This window comes from Perca flavescens, chromosome 8 (genome assembly GCF_004354835.1).
Source record: "Perca flavescens isolate YP-PL-M2 chromosome 8, PFLA_1.0, whole genome shotgun sequence".
Taxonomy (NCBI): Eukaryota; Metazoa; Chordata; class Actinopteri; order Perciformes; family Percidae; genus Perca; species Perca flavescens.
This window is the reverse complement of record NC_041338.1, coordinates 20,606,296-20,624,891: the sequence shown is the minus strand read 5'-3', so window position 1 is coordinate 20,624,891 and position 18,596 is coordinate 20,606,296. Positions and strand designations below refer to the sequence as shown.

General features: G+C 38.0%; 3 protein-coding genes across 6 annotated transcripts in view; 2 read left to right on the top strand and 1 right to left on the bottom strand.

The window, feature by feature from the left end:
• The window catches only part of atp8b4 (ATPase phospholipid transporting 8B4), a 38,488-nt gene that overhangs the window by 18,147 nt on the left and 1,745 nt on the right, over positions 1 to 18,596 (bottom strand). The window contains exon 1 of one of the 2 annotated variants that reach the window (XM_028584220.1): positions 2,841 to 2,855. The exons of the other annotated variant lie outside the window; for it this stretch is intronic. Within the exon in view, the coding sequence (XP_028440021.1) occupies positions 2,841 to 2,855 (15 nt within the window). Of the gene's footprint in view, positions 1 to 2,840; positions 2,856 to 18,596 lie in introns of those variants that run through there. 2 annotated transcript variants of the gene reach the window in all.
• On the top strand, positions 939 to 8,453 carry sqor (sulfide quinone oxidoreductase). Of its 3 annotated transcripts, XM_028584224.1 has the most exons (11): positions 939 to 1,118; positions 1,825 to 2,029; positions 2,236 to 2,406; positions 2,543 to 2,596; positions 2,689 to 2,883; positions 2,981 to 3,190; positions 3,432 to 3,615; positions 6,711 to 6,778; positions 6,898 to 7,076; positions 7,169 to 7,247; positions 7,918 to 8,453. In XM_028584224.1, the coding sequence occupies exons 2-10, from the start codon at positions 1,832 to 1,834 to the stop codon at positions 7,224 to 7,226; spliced, it is 1,317 nt and encodes a 438-aa protein (XP_028440025.1). In that variant the 5' UTR covers positions 939 to 1,118; positions 1,825 to 1,831; the 3' UTR covers positions 7,227 to 7,247; positions 7,918 to 8,453. The 3 variants fall into 3 exon arrangements, with proteins under 3 accessions (XP_028440025.1, XP_028440023.1, XP_028440026.1); XM_028584222.1 differs by having other exon boundaries at positions 7,169 to 8,453; XM_028584225.1 differs by lacking the exon at positions 939 to 1,118 and having other exon boundaries at positions 1,907 to 2,040; positions 2,236 to 2,336; positions 7,169 to 8,453.
• ctdspl2a (CTD (carboxy-terminal domain, RNA polymerase II, polypeptide A) small phosphatase like 2a) lies at positions 9,360 to 18,071 on the top strand. Its single transcript, XM_028584221.1, has 13 exons — positions 9,360 to 9,658; positions 11,991 to 12,202; positions 12,487 to 12,622; positions 12,797 to 12,943; positions 13,063 to 13,290; positions 14,037 to 14,130; positions 15,382 to 15,493; positions 15,607 to 15,693; positions 15,786 to 15,848; positions 15,958 to 16,037; positions 16,649 to 16,775; positions 16,867 to 16,962; positions 17,181 to 18,071. Exons 2-13 carry the CDS (start codon positions 12,014 to 12,016, stop codon positions 17,244 to 17,246), a joined length of 1,425 nt encoding a protein of 474 aa, XP_028440022.1. The 5' UTR covers positions 9,360 to 9,658; positions 11,991 to 12,013; the 3' UTR covers positions 17,247 to 18,071.

Here is an 18,596-nt window from a genome sequence, read left to right as displayed (position 1 = left end):
TTTGTTTTGCTTCTTTTTTATTTATATTATTGTATGAATTGAACTCTATTCACATATTGTCTTAACTGGACTGCCTATAATCCCTCTCTCACCTCAATTATCTTCATACATTGCTATATTAATCATTTGGTTTCTATTTAAAAAGCTTTATTTTATGTTACATCTAATATTAAATGAAATGGTTAATTGATGTATGATGTAGGTTTTCAAAATAAAAGCCCTTAAAATGTCTAATTACGGTTATATTTGAACTCTGATACAGACTGATCTCAAAAGGAAACCTCCTGTTTACAAATACTAATTCCACTTCGAGTGACAGCAGAGGACCTTAGACTGTTCCTTAGTCAATATCAGAAAATCTGATGTAGGATTTTAAAATAAAAGCCCTTAAAAATGTCTAATTACGGTTATATTTGAACTAATTCAGGCTGATTTGAAAATAACCCTCCAGTTTCCACAGACACATTTCACTTCAGACTCATAGCAGCTCAGAATAACACTCAGACAATATTAAAGCAGTCTCACGTTGATTTTTAAAATGATTTTATGAACAATATAGGCCTACACACATACTGCACATCATTTTCCAGATGTATACACTTACATGCACATGTAGAACGAGCTCTAACTGCAATACTGGCCCAATACTGTAACTGAAAATCAAGCCTCTACTGTCAGCACAAATTTACAACATAACTCTTATTTTCTGCTCACTCATTTTCAACTCGTGTCTCTGTTTAATGAACAAACAGGTTAGCAGAGGGTGAGGCTGAGTCTGTGGGAATATACAACCTGTTCTCATTATAAAGGAATTAAACTGTTCCAAGGACACGCCTAGCTGTTTATTCTTTATGGCACAACCATGGCTCAATCTCCAATAAACCAGAGCCACTAGCCAGTCGCCACTCGCTTTTGATTGGTCGGAGTAATGACTTCAACTCGGCTACGTCCGCCCCTCAAAGGGTGGCAACTGCAAGTTCACAACGGGGTAGCTTCAGACAGGGTTGTGGAAGTCCTACGTTCTTCACCCAGTCGAATTAGGTTGGACTTAATCCCCCCGGATTTTGTCTATATTGACGGTCAGACAAACAGTTAAACGGGCAGCAGTGCTGATCAAGGCAAGTATCACACAAGTCTTTTCTATTTCGACGTTACAGTAGGGCTCTGTCAGTTGACTACGCAGCATGCAGCAGCAATGGTTCAGATCAGATTAGGCTTCACGGAAGAGGATGTAAACACCCCAAATAAATGTAAACTACATCATTATGTATAATTAGTTACTTGTGCTACGGCTATAAGGGTCTCTGGCCTCTGTCAAACTGGCATAGTCTGAAATATGTCAAAGTGAGAATCTCTCACATAAGATAAAGTAGGTGCCCTTATTATGCTGACCTCGTTACTCTACAACTTGTCAAGACAAGTCATATTTGCTCCAGCAGATATTATGGTGTGTTTTGTCCAAATTATCTGGGATCGATCATCACTTTTTACAATAGCTATGGTGGCAACTAACTTAAAGCTACAATCGATCAATTCATGATCTCATTGTTGTCATAATGCATATCAGAAGACTACATTTTTATGATGCCTAAAATCTACTCCCCATCAAACCCCACTAATTTACAGTATTATTTAAGGTTATTTATAGTATGCATTAATCTAAAAGACAAAACTAGTTCTAGCCTACTTTCTACCTACTCATAGTCAAAATGTAAATGTGGAGCAGCCAAATGGGAAGTGCATGTTGTTGACAGATTTTGTACGTTTGAGTCCCAGACAGCAATAACTGAATTGTTGCTAACCAAAATGACTTGTTACTTTCAGACACAAAATGGCTGCATTGCATCGTCTGGGGCAGTGCCACTTCACGCGCATTGCTGTCTCTCATTTTCACACGAGCAGCTGTGCCTCTGCCAAACAGCACTACAAAATGCTTGTGCTGGGAGGAGGAAGTGGGGGCATTTCAATGAGTGCACGAATGAAGAGGATGATGGGAGCTGAGAATGTGGCTGTCGTGGAGCCCAGTGAGGCAAGGATCTGGTAGATTTTGATTATAATTTGTCATACCTTTCTTTGTGTATCACTAGAATACGAAACTAGAAATTATGAAATGTGGTGCCTTTCATTCAGCTGTGAATTTATGTTTGCATTTTTATGTTTTAGTCCCTCAGAAACATAATCATATTTTCCACCGTCTTGTAAAGCTGGTGTCTTATAACTTTCCTATTTTTTCAGATGCACTACTATCAGCCAATATGGACCCTGGTTGGTGCTGGTGCAAAAACTTTAAGCTCTTCCAGTCGTTCCACTGCAAGTGTTATGCCGTCTGGAGTGAAGTGGGTGAAATCTAAAGTTCAGGAAATAAACCCAGACACAAATACTGTACTCACAGATGATGGGTCTGAAGTATGTTCCCTTTATGAAACTGTTGTTTGACAGTATGTGTATATTGTGTCATCTACTGGCTTGGCATTGAGTCGTTTTTAAATGATGAGGATTTTATGTGCATCTAGCCCTACTTAGACTTTCTTTCACATTTCAGATCTCCTATGAGTATTTGATTGTGGCTCTTGGTTTACAACTGCATTTTGAAAAGGTGAAGTAATGCTTTTTTCATTTATAGTAAACTTTCGCAATTCTATATAAATTCAATTGGCTCTAAAAATTGTGCACTGTTCTTATATGTAGATCAAAGGACTGCCGGAAGGATTTGAACATCCAATGATTGGGTCAAACTACTCAGTCCAAACTGTGGAGAAAACATGGAAAGCACTGCAGGACTTCAAAGAGGGCAATGCTGTGTTCACTTTCCCAAATACTCCTGTGAAATGTGCTGGAGCTCCACAGAAGATCATGTATCTAACAGATGCCTTTCTCAGAAAAGTACTTAATTTTTAGATTGTAATGATAATGTAGTCCATTTTGAAACTATCAAGTGTGGTTCTCTAAAGTAAATGAAGATTTTATGTTTCTATCCAAGACAGGAAAAAGAGATAAGGCCAATATAATATACAACACATCCCTACCTGTGCTTTTTGGGATCAAGAAATATGCTGACTCATTGTGGGACATTGTGAAACAGCGTGACCTACAAGTGAACCTTAGGCAAAACCTGATTGAAGTGCGGGCAGACAAGAAAGAAGCTGTATTTGAAAATCTTGACAAACCAGGCGAGACCAAAGTGTTTGAGGTAACTGTATTACTGTACTTTACCTCAACAGTGGCTTTTACATAGTAGTATAGTATTGACAGCTTTGTATAGTGGACAACCTATTCCATCATGTGACCTCCTTCCGCTTTAATATATATGTCCTGTTATGAACAACCTAATACACTATACATTGTATCTACCTTTGCGCCTAAATATATGCCAAATTAGAAAAAGAGACTCCAGTGAAAAACGCTTACACTTTGCTGTTTTTCTTTATTAGTATGAAATGCTTCATGTCACACCACCAATGGGACCCAATTTGGTGATTAAAGGCAGTCCACTGGCAGATGAGGCTGGCTGGTTGGATGTTAACAAAGACCACCTACAACATAAGAGGTATCCCAATGTGTTTGGGATAGGAGACTGTACCAACCTGCCCACAGCCAAAACGGGCGCTGCTGTCGGTAAGTGATTATTGTGTCAGTTTGAACATTGCATCAACCCAACACTGGAATGCACTTTATTGCTGCATGCGTTTCATACATTTATATCTCTTGTTAAATGCTGTGGTTCTTGTAATTTGAGAGGTACTTTCCTCAGAACTGTAAGTGTATTTCACAATTACCTATTGCACAAGACTAAAAGCATACACCACGCCTTATGAAGCTTTAATGTAGGGACACTTCACATTAGTGTTTGACGATTGTATCATTATCTCAGTTTATCTTTGTGTACCATTAGATTTGACAAAGAAATGTTTTGCACGTGACACAGACAGATGGTGAAAAAGTTTAACCCTCTCTGCCGAGCTAATTTGAATTTCCTGTGTTTATGCCAGTCTGTTAACTGTGGATTAAATGATGGGAAGTTCCTGGCAACTTGGGGGGTTCTAAATCTGTACTTAGCACTTATCACTGTTTGCACAACTGCAATCAGACTGCAGTTAAGGATTTAGCCTAATCGTGCTCACATTTACTGAATTCATGCAAGTTATTTCATGCTAAATGCTTTTTTCATCGTGAAGGATGGTATTTTTAGCTGTACATCTTATCCCTTCTAGACTAGCTCTGTCTACGCCAGCTCTACATACGCAGCTGTAGGGTTGGCAATGTCAATCAATCAGTCCATCTAGGCAGTCAATTTTTTTACATAAACACATTTTCTTTGTTTAACCACAATTAATTGCTAACATTAGCTAAGGTCTTTAAGGCGTTTGACTGGGAATTGTCGATTTTGTTTAGATAGGCCAAATTGTGATTATTGAAGTAATTATTTGTCAGACTATATATTATTATTATTATTATTATTATTATTATAATTATTATTTAAATTGTTAGTTGTTGGCACTTGACCCTATACACGTTCATAGTAACAAAAATGACAGGGGGGATACAGTGAGAAAAAATGTTTTATGATGATAAAGAGGAGATGTTTACTTCAGGCTGTGTGTTTGTGTTATCACATTATCTGGGTCACAACAGTGATATAACCAAAAGATGTATCCTGGAAATTTGACTGAAAGAGACAGTTATTTTGTTAATCGAAATTATTTCTGAGACAATTAATTGTACAGCAAAATTTAGAATTGTTACAGCTCTAAATCCATTTGTCTTTCATTGGATGCAGAGGTAAATATCCCAACAAATATTGAGTGAGTCCAAAACTTAGCTTTTGAGGTATGTTTTTTGAGGTATGTAATTTCTATCAATCAACTTAATGTTAATCTTAAAGCTAATGTTATGTTTTAACATTCTAACCAAAGGATGTTAAAATGCTAACTGAATGCACGTTAACATGAAAGCAACTGAACTAACATGCTGACTTATAATGCAATGCATTAAAGCTACATTGTGTAAGAATTTCTCCCATAGTGGTGAAATTGTATATGACAACCAACTGAATATTACCTTCTAGGAGACCTTCTTTATACAAATAGGCAGAATTACCTTTTGAGAAGAAAGCAGGCAACTTCAGCGTCCCTTTTTAAAATCCTTGCTCCTTATGAGTTCTTTCCATCTTGGAAAAGCCACTCCAATATTAACTTTGGTCTTGTGGATTGCCTGTCGCGTTGTCGTTTTAATTCTCTTTTTAACTTCCTTGGCGACTCAGTTATCTTCTCCCCTTCCCTGGCATTCTTCACGTTGCCACTGAGTTTAAAAGCGCGAAAGGCAGAGGTATGTCCCTCTTTGGGTAATGTATTTTAAAGATGGAGGTGCAACATGGCGGCCGTCATTCGAGCGAGTCGCTCGTATGTATTCTGAATGGCAGATTCTACGTGTAAGAGAATACTTTGATTAGTTGGTGGATGTAATTACAAATGAATGAGCACATATTTGTGAAAGGACAAAGGTTTTTTTTGCTAAGAATCAACTCAAAAAATTACACAATGGAGCTTTAAGATCAAAGTACAGCTGAGGCTGATGACAGTTGAGCATCATCTTCCCTTGATGCCCTCCTTCAGGGAGCCCCCTATTGATGACATTTCATATAGATCAGTTTAAGATCCAATCAAACCCCTATCTCATCAAATTAAAAACACATTTTGCAATAATAAACTTCTCCTTTTTAAAATTTTTAAAACAAAAACAAAAAAGTTTTAGCCAGAATGTAGACCAAATTCACTTTGTTTGTTTTGGTCAGCGCATCTCAGGCATTTGCCCCTCGATTCAAGTGAAGTCATGGTCAACAAAATTTACACGGATTACATGGAACTGAATGTTTAGCGGTTGTGTACTTTCTCTTGCGTTGTGTTAAATGATGAAGCACACTTTCACTATTTGGCTCCAACGCAACGTTTAATTGTTGTACCTGGTATTACGGAATAAAGCTCAGTTCTCCCTCACAGCCAGTCTCACAACCTCAAGCTTCTAAGAATGCCAAAACTAATAAAAATGTTGTATTACTATGGAACTAAGCTTTAGGAGCTTTCCATCTTTACGTTGCATTCGGAGATAGACTATTTTTGACTGGCTAGATGGATGGCGACCGGAAAAACCAACAGCTACAGTGAGTTGTTAAAACCTTTCTTTTTAGTAATCTCTGTGTACACAAACAATGTTCTAAATGCTCGAGTTCATGTGTAGAACCCCTGGTGATACTTCGAGCAAAGTTTCACGTTGTGTCGAGTCTTCTTAGTGTTTTGAAAATAGTGATGCTATCATAGTAGTGCCCCTAGCTCTCCCATTCAAAAGGCCATTTGACCGAAAACAAGAATACGGTAAATCTTAAAAGTGGCGTTTCCGTCCTAATTATGCTTTTAAACAAAAGTTTGACTCGGGTACATTCACAAAAAGACCCTAGGTTGTATTTTGGAGAGAGTTACGCTTTAACTTTGCATTTTTTCCCCTGTTTTCCTCACGATCCACAGTCCATAAACATGCCTGATAGGTAAATTGGTGACTGTATACTAACTGCTAAAACACTCTACTATGACAGATATTATGTAGTACATATTGTACAGAATTAGTATGTAAGATGGATTTGGGACACATTTTTAGTCTTCTTAATTCCTAAAAAAGAGAACTTACACATAAAAAAAAAAATGTCTTCTAATTCTCAGCTGCACAGACTGCGATCTTAAACAGAACCATCAGCAAAATACTGAAAAATGAAAAGCCAGATAAGAAGGTAAGTAACACATCAACCATGATTCATTCTGTTTGAATTTGAAAAATATTAGTTCTCTGTTGGAAGTACCTCTATTGAAAAATGTGCAAACGCATAATCAGTAACCACCTTGTTTACAGTATGATGGCTACACCTCATGTCCGTTGGTTACAAGCTACAACACAGTGATTCTAGCAGAGTTTGACTACAACGGACAACCACTGGAAACATTCCCCATCAACCAAGCCAAAGAAAGAAGAACCATGTACCACATGAAAGCTGATGTGATGCCTCACCTCTATTGGCATGGGCTTCTACGGTATGTATAAACATAATTAATACCATGTTACTAGTTAGTAGTAATGAAGCATACAACATTTTATTAATGTTCTTCTATTTTTCTTACGTCAGGGGCCTGTGGGGTGGACCAGGACCATACAGGAAACTCTTTCATTTTGGGATGAAATGAAACCTCACCATCAGTTTGCAAGTAAATAGCTATATTCCCTAAACTATTAGGGAAAGAAGTAGCACATTAAATCCATCATGCTCAAAAAGGGTGGACATATACCCTGGCTAGTGTGGTGGTAATATGTATGACCTGGACATCATGATTACCGGTAATTACAACAAGTTTGATGAAGTTATCGTGAATATTTAAATATCTAGGTTTAGTTAAACCTGCATTAAGTGGTGCATTGATATTACCATGGAATAAAATGACTCTCTGTAATGAGAGAGTAGAAAACACTAAGAATTAACACTCCACTCTGCAGTTCTATGTGGCTTTTAGCTGCTTATATGTCAATCTTTTGGTTCGTTTGACGGCACATTGAATGTAAGGTCTTGCACTCAATTATCCAACCAGCAGTGAGATTTCATAGGAGCCCAGAACAAAGGTTTGTAGAACATTCTTTAATTTGCAACCGTACCAGTGTACCTTTTGTATAAGTCAGTTGGTATCCCCTAAGTCCCACTGCCTAACTGAAGTTAGCCAGGCTCTTCTTCCCTTCTTGCTGCAGAGTATATAATATAGGTTATGTTGCCCGTGTACATCGAATAAACTGACCCAATTTTTTTTAATTGGCCATAGCATAAATAAACAATCACAAATTTGATGTTTTTGGTATATTACATGATCATTTGTTTGTTTTTTTCAGGATATTGGAGGGATGCTCAATGCTATAGCTGTACTTGTTGTGTTGACAATATTTCCTAATAACAATATACAAAATATAGTCTTTTTCAGATTTCTGCACTAACAATTGTGTATATTGACGGAAGTCAGTTATTGTGTATTTTCTTGCCATTTTAGAATCTTCAGTCTTCAGGTTTGTCTCTAACTTAAATGCTAAAGAATCCAGTCTGTTTTTTTTCACAGTACTATGTTAATCATTTGTACGAGTGATTTTCTTTGGGAGTGCTTGACCATTAACATGCAAGTGCTTTTCTTACACTTAAACATCAATGTTAGAAATATAGTTTTGTACATTGTGATTATTTTTCCACAAGTGCTTAACTGAGATATTAAACATCTTGGTGGTTATACAGTCAGTGCAAACTTCATTTTTGTATTAATCTTTGATCATTAAAATGAGTGTACACATAAAAAGCCAATGTACTGTAATTATGCTATTGAAGTAAAACCGGAAATGTATGATGAAAAATCATAAATATTTACTCAGTATAGTTTCAACCTTGTTGTACTTTATAATTATACATCCACCAGTGTTACTGAAATATTGAATGTTATATTTGACTTAGTTTTGCTGTGATTCCTGTACAGTATCATTTACTTTTCTGTGGTCCCTGATTAATATGATTACTTTAGGGCTTAGGACACAATCTTTCTGCACAACTGTCAAGAGTCCACATTGTCTGCATTTAAAAGTGTAATGTGTACACTCTACTAAATTGGCTGTACATACTGCAGACAAGGTTTACTCTGCCATGGTGCTGGTAGTGGAAAGGGTTCTTGGGAAGTGAATTGCATGTCCGTGCCCATTAACCGCACATTATTTAAATTTTCATTAGCTACAGAAAATTCCCATCATTTTACAATATTGTGTTTAGATTAAAGAACTTTGTCTTGCCTTCCAGGCATCAAAACTTATCAGCAGAGTTTTGGTTATCAGGATTTAGAACCCACATAACAGAGTTGAGCGTGTTGATTGATTACTAGTATTACTGTTATTACTACCCTCTAGGAAGGCAATTCATTTCACTGTAAGTTGACCTTAGAGTCTGAAACTTGCTTGAGAATTTGCTTTAATGAATTCAGGTTTTCTTAGGCAGCTGAGTGCACAGTCTGTTTCCACAGCTCGACAAAGTTTGCACAGACAGAACTAGGCCATTACAGGAAAAAAAGACGTACAAAGCACTGTAATGGTGATGAAACAATGTATGCAAAAACATATTCAAAATGATCAAATCTTCTGGCACTCTTTAAGCAAAAAGATGCCAAACATCAGATCTGGTCCTTCTTTAATGTAACAAGAAATTACAGATAATGTACACATCTATAGGATGCAGTCTATGGTGTTTAGTTAATATGTGCACCAGTCTACACTTCATTTATAGCTTCATTGTAGTCGCACAACAGTACCAGCAGGGATAAAGTGTGGTAGTGAGCCTCAGCTGCGCACACGCACCATAGCAAATTTTTTTCTGTTGACTCCGCCACGTTGGTTCCCTTACGTGTGTGTCGCATTCCCCTGCGCACCACCAACGTTATGTTTGTGATGAGGCGGGAAATGGCGTCCGCAGACATGTTTGGTCTGTGACTAGCGTAGCTACCGAGCTACAGACACAGCTGGCAACAACCCCGGCCCGACCTGTGCCGGTGGCCGCAACGGTCGCGGCCGAGAGCTGCGGCAAGTTTTGAAGAGCTTCAGATCATCAGTAAGTAGCAAACAATGTTAACATGTAAACAAAAATAGTTAGCATGACTGCTGCTAGCTAGCGGCTAACGTTAGCCAACGAAGGGGGCGTAGTCTAATGGCTGAACATAACTATGGAAGCGAACAAAATGATGCGATAGCCAGAGCGCAGCTAGCTGATGAATAGTTTTATTTTACCGATGAATTAACGGATAGTTTGAATGTTAAACGCATTTGTTTACGGCGCACGTGTAGCTAAGACGTGCTGTGGGAACTGACGTGAATAATGTCACGGCCTTGCTTTTGCTGCCATTGGCGTTTTGTTAGCCTGAAAGCTAGCTAACTGTAGCCACTTGTGTTAACTAGCCACAAACCCACCGACAGCATCTGGTTTAGTAGCTAAATTCTATCTGACGTCGCGGTTAACGTTATATAACGACCGTCAGCGCTGCTGTAAAGCTACCCGAGCTGAATTAGCAACACGTAGCTAATAAAGCTAAAGCATAATTGACCAAACATGCATACATCACGCGTTTTTACTAAACACCAGCTCAATTTGAACATATTAAAGGCCTCGCATTTCCGTTTACCATTAATGTTTATCGCTTGCACGCCGCCCACTCCACTGACGGGGCTGCCTGACATTCATTTGGTTTTGACAACTAGTTGTGCTCTAAACTTTGTTTGTAATCTTGTTAAATGGCCGTGACAACCAATGGGGAATATGAGTTTATCATAACTGATTTGCTGATCGTCACACTGAATGCACACTCATGCCATATTAGGGAAATAATGATTTAATAGTTTTACTAAATTGGTCTCATGTTGCACACTTCATTTTGATTACTAATATGTAACGTTAATTCGCAGTAGCTACCGGCACACCGTTTAATGGCAGGTAGAAGTGGTAACGTTGGCAACGCTCAGTGACAAACTATAAAGTAATTTCATGTATTTATTATTTTGTTTTTCAACTTTCTGTCACTGTTTTGGTGTGGAGGGGGCAAGGAGAGGTAATTTACATCAGGAGAAAACGCCTGTATTATGGACAGCCCACTGCTCTGAAGCCTAGCATCGACACACAGAAAGCATGCTGTACCATCTTACATGGGTTCATCTAGAACTCCCAGACAGCAAGCATGTTTAGTCTGTTTCTCTCTGCCGTTTTTGTTGTTTTTCACACAGAACCGGTCTGTTAAAGGTTAGTCTCACATTGCCAGACATTCCTCCACAGTGCTGCGGAGAAGGGGCTGGCTATTCCACACAGCATTCCAGGATATAACTTATATTGATATAACTTATTCTGTATCGACGTTTCATTTCCGGGATTGAGCACGTTTTTCTCCCATCCGGGATTGTTCAAGTGCTGCTGGAAATTCTGCCGGATGTCCCTCTTTTTAGGCTGGGGGGCAGATTGAAATTCTGCTTAGAAATCTAGGAAATATTGGATAGGATAGAACAACACCAATGTAATTCTGCTAAAGAAAACACAACATTCATTATTAATTTAACTTGATTTCATTTAGAAAGAATTGTATATCCGAATACAATACACATTTTTTATAGGCTCCGGGTGCCACCCTGGGCCCCCCTTCTAGCCCTGCCCCTGGGAGGAATGTCTGTCTCAGTTAAGGTTAACTTAACTGACGTTATAGAGGTCTGCTAAAGTTAGCTAATGTAAGCTGTCGGAGCTAATGTTGGGCTGTGACAGAAAACGTCAGTGTGAAACAGACTTTACTTTCGGTTTGCGAGCTCCAGGTGAAGTTGGGAAAGCTGTTGCTGTAGATGTAATGTTACAGTAAAGTAAAAAACGGCTCGACTGCAGTCATCTCTGTAGCCAACCACAACGGAGATGAGGCGCTCTGTTTTTCTGTACTGATGGGCGTTCTTTTTCCCAAGCAGTTAGCGGCAGACTAGAACACTCGTAGGCATATACAGCTTCTGTCAGGTCCAGAAGAATTGCATCCCCCAGTACCTACTGTAGAAAAACGAGTACCGTCACGTTTTCAGAAATTTGGTACCGACTTGATACCGAAGTACCGGGTCTTGTTACCCCTACCATCAGCCACAGGTGAGCGGCATCTGTCGCCAGGGCATCGGCATATGTAGATCTCAGCGTCACTCTTAATTAATTTAGTTTACACAAATATTTTCATAGAAAATAATGGCAAATTTTCAATAGCTTCTGTTTAATCAACACCAATAAATATTACTACACTGGACAAATATGACACAGGCTACCTCTTTGCTCTGGAGTTTAGTGCTTCTTATTGAAATATTTGTTTTCTCAAGAGTGAGACAACCTTTTTTATTTTTAAAGCAAGATGTCTTAAGTTTTCTTTCCCCTTTGTCAGAATTTTCTATGTGACGTTGGAGCATGATGAGGCTGAGAGTGCGCAAAGCTCCTCAGCAGCCGAACTTAGGCCGTCGAACCCACCTGACCCAGGCTAAACGGAAACACCGCGAAGTGGAGCCATCCCCGGTGAGAGGTCGAGGCAAAATGCAGAAGAATGAAACAGGCCTGTTCTCCACTATAAAGAAATTCATCCGAGGAAATGCTGTCAAGGTGGGCTTACATTAGAATTCACAGCTGCTCATAATTTAGTTTTTGCTGTTGTAAGATTACAAGACAATTAAATCAGATTGGATTTATTTTACTTTTTTGGCATGGATAGAGACACAATAGTACCATGATTTGTTATTAAAATATCCTGCCATAACCTTTTATAATCCTACTAATTGTATTTCTCATTATAATAAATTTGAGATTTTCAGATTAAAAGACAAAAAATCCACCAAAAAGCTGAAACGTGAATGATTTGTAACCTTGATTGGTTTTATTTCTGTCAGGTGGAGCAGGATATCCCTGCAAAGAGGAGTCGTATTGATTGTAATTCTGAGAGCGATCTAATTACATCAACACCACAGACTAGAGGCCTTTCCAACAAAACAGTCTCAAGAGTTTGCCGGAAAAGTCCAAATAAAGGTATTAAAGACCCAGTAAGAAGTGTTTATAAAAGAAATGTCTCATTTTGACTACAGCGTAACTGATGACATCTAATGCCTTTTCCAAGTTTACAAAAAAAAGAAACCATATACAGAAATCTATACAGATATTTTGTTTTTCGGTTGTTATTCAAGAGTTGTTTTTTTTTTATAGACACAATGACCTGCAACAGTAAACCCATGAAACCCAACGGTAAACTAGAGGTCCCTGTAGAGGCAGCAAGCAGCCCAACACGAACCACCCTGCTCGGAACCATCTTCTCTCCAGTCTTCAACTTTTTCTCACCAGCAACTAAAACTGGTAATACAAACGAGTCCTTCGATATTCATGTCTAAAAAATATCTAATATTTTGGATTGATTAAAAAAAAAAGAAGTTCCTTTTGTGATATTTGACAAAACTGTACTGTAACGTATTCAGCCACTCCTGGTTCAGACTCTCCTGGCCAAGCAATTGAGGCAGAGGAAATCATGAAGCAGTTGGACATCGAGCCGGCAGAAGAAATACCAAGCAGCACTCTCACATCTACAGAGGGCATCACTCCGTGTCACCCTGCCCCGATATTACCGCACAGGCTTCAGATCACCTCTGATACAACCATAGAAGAAGGAGAAATAGTCACTGAAACTGACATGCCACCATTAACGGGTACGTCCATTCTCACATTAGAGCGTCATAATATGCTTTCAGAAAGCAAATACTAAGTGTAGACAGTTATTATTTATTTTAACCTGCTTTGATGGCTGGGGTTTACAATAATAGGATGTTTAAATCAAATGAATCGTCTTTTGGACACAGATTTGTAAACATGACACTTCTGTTTGGAAACATATGCTGAACTGTTAACATAGTTGAAACCTCTGCTTTATGATTTAACAATAGAGAGCCAAAGTGAAACTGGAACGTCCAGGTTCTTTTTCAGAAGTAAGGAAACTTCATTCAAAATCCCATTGACATTTGTAATAACTTGAAAAACTACAACATCCAGCCTTGGAACAGAGCCTTCGTCAACAGTATGTTGTGTGGTTTACGCCATATGTTTAGATAAGGGCGGCCATTTTTAAAAGAATGATCTAATATTCAACATGTCAGTTCTTTAGCAGCCTTTTAACAAACATCATTTCTCATAAGCCCTGGTCCATTGTGGATAAACGTATAATTGGTTAATTGTTTAACTTTGGTTTCAACTTCTTATAGCAGATCCTGTAGTGGATGCTGATTTGTGTTAGAATATGGACAGTAGAACCCAGGGTGAGGCTTCATGACAGATGTTGAATGTGAGATTGATTTACAGGATCTAGTGGAACCGAGGTTACCCCGGACGATGACGTCTGCGCTTCGTTACTCAAGAATGTAATATTTGAACTCCTTTTCCATCTCTCTGCCTTCATCAGCTCCTGGTTGTATGCCAGACGGTGGTTACCCACATGCATTACCTTCAGCTCCTCCAGAAACCTCATATGAAGAGGAATGGGAAGTTTTTGATCCGTAAGTTGATTTTTCAGCAGGTTTAAAACAACAATAGCTATCTATTTCAAATTATTCTAAAAAAAAAAGGAGCTGTAAATTGAGATTGATTTGTGGGTTAAAGTTTCAACTCTGCACCTTTTTTACAACACAGACTGTGATCGATGTGTAGTCTCACTTCCAAGTAGGGCTGTGCAATTAATTGAATTTCGATTTTGGCTTCCAACAATCACCAAAATAGTATAATCAAGAAAAAACGATTATTTTGCCATGATCTGTTTTGCAAGAACACTCTTATTTTGTCTTGTGTTCTGAATGACCCGCGCATGCGGACATCCGCCCCACCCGAAGCCAGTCAGGGAGGCAAGTCGTGTGCAAATCATCCGCTGGAATTTAAAAACTCAGCGCGAGTAAAGATGGCAGCAGCGTTCTGGTGAGCAAAAAAAGGCAAAACCAACTCAGTTGTCTGGGAACAGCTAACGTTAGCTAACCCTGCAGTCCCTCTGCCTTTGCCCCATATTTTGGCACAATGTTTCGTAATGACTAATAGTAGTGGTCATAGTGAGTGAACATGTGATGTGAGATGCACATTGTGTTATGTCTGTGGAACTGTTCATTAGCTGTGTAACGTTATGTGTGATATCTGTAAAGCTGAACCGACTTACAGTAGTAAAACAGATTTTATTCTGATCCAAAGACTTCCTGTGAGATAAAGGACACTAACAGATTATACCCTGGACACTATCCATTATATCCAAATGTTAATGAGTAATCCTGTTAAATAATCGTGATTTCAATATTGACCAAAATAATCGTGATTATTATTTTTTTCCATAATCGATCAGCCCTACTTCCAAGGTGACATTACTCGTTGGTGTGTGGCCAGAGCTCGCTGCAGTGTGAAACAACCACTAGATGGCAGCAGAAACAGGCCTCTGTGATGACTTGACACCATGTTTACACCACCACTGGGCTTCATTGGACTAAAGCTTCTCTTTTTTTAGCAGTTCAGTTAATTCAATTTACAGTCTTATTTAAATCTTTTCAGATCCCTGTAGTATTGAAATTGGAGTCGACATTTTTTGTTCATTAAGTGGTGAAACGACCAACTCAGTGCCACTACAACTACCACTACCACCCTACTTAACATTTCAGCTGGGATGAACACCATATTTAAAATGTTCCTTGTTTTTAAAGTGTTGCTCTTTGTTGGGACACACACTGTTTGTTTTGTTAAATGAGGGTCTTTTTTTTTTTCTTCTCTGCTTTAAGGTACTTCTTCATCAAGCACGTGCCTCCGCTGACAGAAGAGCAGTTAACACGCAAGCCAGCGTTACCTTTGAAAACCCGCAGCACACCAGAGTTTTCTCTCGTCTTGGATCTCGTAAGCAGTAAACCGTTTATTGTGCTGTATCTCATCATAAAAGTAAATTGACTGTACTGGATTTTTTTCTGATTTGTTTTTTCTGATTTTCTTTTGTGTTTTTTTGTTGTCAGGACGAAACTCTGGTCCACTGTAGTTTGAATGAGCTAGAAGACGCAGCCCTGACATTCCCTGTGCTTTTTCAAGATGTAATATACCAGGTACTAACTGTTAAATGTCATTCTCTAATCGAACGGTCTCCATTTTCTTGCTGCTGCGATTCAGTTTCTTCTGTTATGTTTGTAATCTGAAGGTGTACGTTCGGCTGAGGCCCTTTTTCCGCGAGTTTCTTGAGCGCATGTCTCAAATGTATGAGGTGAGATGCAACTCTAATTTCCATGAGACTCTAGACAGTATCTGTGTGATCTGACCTGCTCTAAATTGACATATTACTTATTTATTGCTGCTGTCCATTACAATTTCAGATTATTCTCTTCACGGCTTCAAAGAAAGTGTACGCAGACAAGTTGCTCAACATCCTGGATCCGAAAAAACAGTTGGTCAGGTCAGTGACAACACAAGACTCTGAAACCGCTTTTATAATAAATCATATAGATTTTACAGGATGTGCAACTACAATCCATGATTCAACCTAAAGAGTTGACTAGCTTTATTCTACACTCGTAATAAAGATAGACGTATAATGTTTGTCAGCCCGACAAAGAAGGCTCGAGCTCTCCGCTGCTTTCTTTTCCATCCAACCTTTTAAACATTCTCACAAATAAATGAGAATAAATACATTTGCTGCTTGACACCAAAATGACTTCTTCGTTGGTGTGTTTTGTAATGGATGTTTCCATAGTTATGTTGCTGTTTTTCAAGTTAATCAAAATGTAACTGTGCTGTCAAATAAATGAGGATAATCACCACACACAATGTTTTAGTCAATATGACCTTTTTAAATACTCCACTTGTTTGTCTTTGTTTGTGCTCAAGAACTTTTTGAAAAGATGTTACTGCATGTTTTAACTAAGGAATATTCTCTCTCTGTGTATTTTTATTTTTTATTATATATATATATATATATATATATATATATATATATATATATATATATATATATATATATATATATATATATATATATATATATATTTATTTTTTTTTTTTTTTTAGACATAGGCTATTTCGTGAGCACTGTGTGTGTGTTCAAGGAAATTATATTAAAGACCTAAACATTCTCGGACGGGATCTTTCCAAGACTATAATAATCGACAACTCTCCCCAAGCCTTTGCCTATCAGGTAAAACGTTTTTGTTTTTTTAATTAAAAAGCTACATCTACCAATGTTTCTTTGTCGCTGTGATACTAAAGCATAGATGTGTCTTTCGCAGCTTTCCAATGGAATCCCTATTGAAAGCTGGTTTGTGGATAGAAATGACAACGAGCTTCTGAAGCTTGTTCCTTTCCTCGAGAAGCTTGTGGAGTTGGTAAGTATGAAGACCTCTGTCTGGTTAGACTGACAGAAACTCTAATGCGACAAAATGTGGGATTGGAGTAGAGCCATTAATAGTTTGTGATCGGCCAGATAGAAACTGATAGTAACGTATCACCACCACCAAAACGTGTACACCGTCAAAAACGTAGCGTCAGTCATCAACACTGAACTGAAAAGTCTGTTTTGATCTGTTCTCTCTCTTTATCACAGAATGAAGATGTCAGACCGCACATTCGAGAACAGTTTCGTTTGCACAACCTCCTTCCTCCAGACTGATGACCTTGTGTTCCTCTCTTAGTTCAAGATAGTAACAATATTGGAAAAAAAACTTCCAGAAGAACATATTCAACAGATTTCTCTTTTGCAAACATTGCCATTATTAAAAAAAAAAAAAAAAAAAAATGTAATCATGCAAGAAAAATTGAAAGTTTGTTTGAGTCAAAAAGCCCTGGATGTTTTTATACACAAACACACTCAAACCAGATTCAGAACAAAGAGACCCGCACGCTGCGGCAGACTTTTTGCTCGCTTGTTTTTAGTGCAACTTTGAAGGCGGCTTCCTGGAAGGTATTTTGTCTTTTAAGAACAATTTTGGATTGACAAAACTGAATGTCATGCAGTGTTGGATTATATGGACCCTGGTGGCTTCAGCCTGTCCTTGAATGGCCAGTCAAACCTGTATAATATTCACTCTATTTACTTGTAAATATATGTACATAGATTTTTTTCTTCAAGGTTTTTAAGGCATTTTTTTTTCACTTCAGATTTTAGTATGTATTCTTTGATTCGGTTGCTTTTATAAACCAACAACATGTTAGTGTGTTTTGTTTGAAGTTGTTGATAAACTGCTTTTCTGTTCATGCCTGCATTATTCCTGTGATGCTTTACTCCATTACATGCAGTTGTCTGTAATAAGGTGCAGTTAAAAAAAGGAAAGTATCTTTTGGAAAATAATGTTTCTGAAACAATATTTTAAATCTATGTAATGTAAGCTAGACTTGGGTCAACTGAATACAAAGCCATAATGGCTGAATTTTAATTTTGGAGATTTGTATTTGACAGTCCATTCCTGATTATCGTCCTCTTCAATAAGGAGGGGGGGGGGGGTTCAGGCATCTTGCACTTTGGCATCCAGCCCTTTGTAAGTTGATGTAAAATCTTGTCACTTTTCTATACAGGTGTGTATCACCTCTAATTTGTTATGTGGGGGTGGGGGAATGAAATTAAAGCACCAGCAAATTGCCAACATGTTTGCTTTGAAATCTTGTTTTCCAAGACGTCTTGTATGTGTGATCTTTATGATGTAGGAGTCACAGGTTTTGTTGGCTATTGAACGATCACTCCTGTTGTATTCAGTGTTACTCAATGGTTTCCTTGAAAATAAATGATTTTTTTATACGACTCAAAGCCTCCTAATTAAAATACACAACATTTTTTTTTATGAAAATACCTGGTATGTTTGGCCACTGGTAGTTTGTAATACCTGGTTGATAGCTCCACAACAAACATGTAAACTAATCTTGAGTTGAAATTGGTTTATCGACATACAAGAGGAAGATTTATGTAGCAGTGGAACAAATAATTTAATTAAATTATGGGACTGAAATTTCTGATTTACTACTCTAC

Excerpts from the sequence above, each read along its gene's own strand:
- sqor (XM_028584224.1), top strand. The coding sequence starts at position 1,832 with ATGGCTGCATTGCATCGTCTGGGGCAGTGCCACTTCACGCGCATTGCT. Across the intron at positions 2,597-2,688 it reads TACAACTGCATTTTGAAAAG|ATCAAAGGACTGCCGGAAGG; the intron begins GTGAAGTAATGC and ends TCTTATATGTAG. Across the intron at positions 6,779-6,897 it reads ATGAAAAGCCAGATAAGAAG|TATGATGGCTACACCTCATG; the intron begins GTAAGTAACACA and ends CCTTGTTTACAG.
- ctdspl2a (XM_028584221.1), top strand. The coding sequence starts at position 12,014 with ATGATGAGGCTGAGAGTGCGCAAAGCTCCTCAGCAGCCGAACTTAGGC. Across the intron at positions 12,944-13,062 it reads CTCACCAGCAACTAAAACTG|CCACTCCTGGTTCAGACTCT; the intron begins GTAATACAAACG and ends TAACGTATTCAG. Across the intron at positions 13,291-14,036 it reads TGACATGCCACCATTAACGG|CTCCTGGTTGTATGCCAGAC; the intron begins GTACGTCCATTC and ends TGCCTTCATCAG.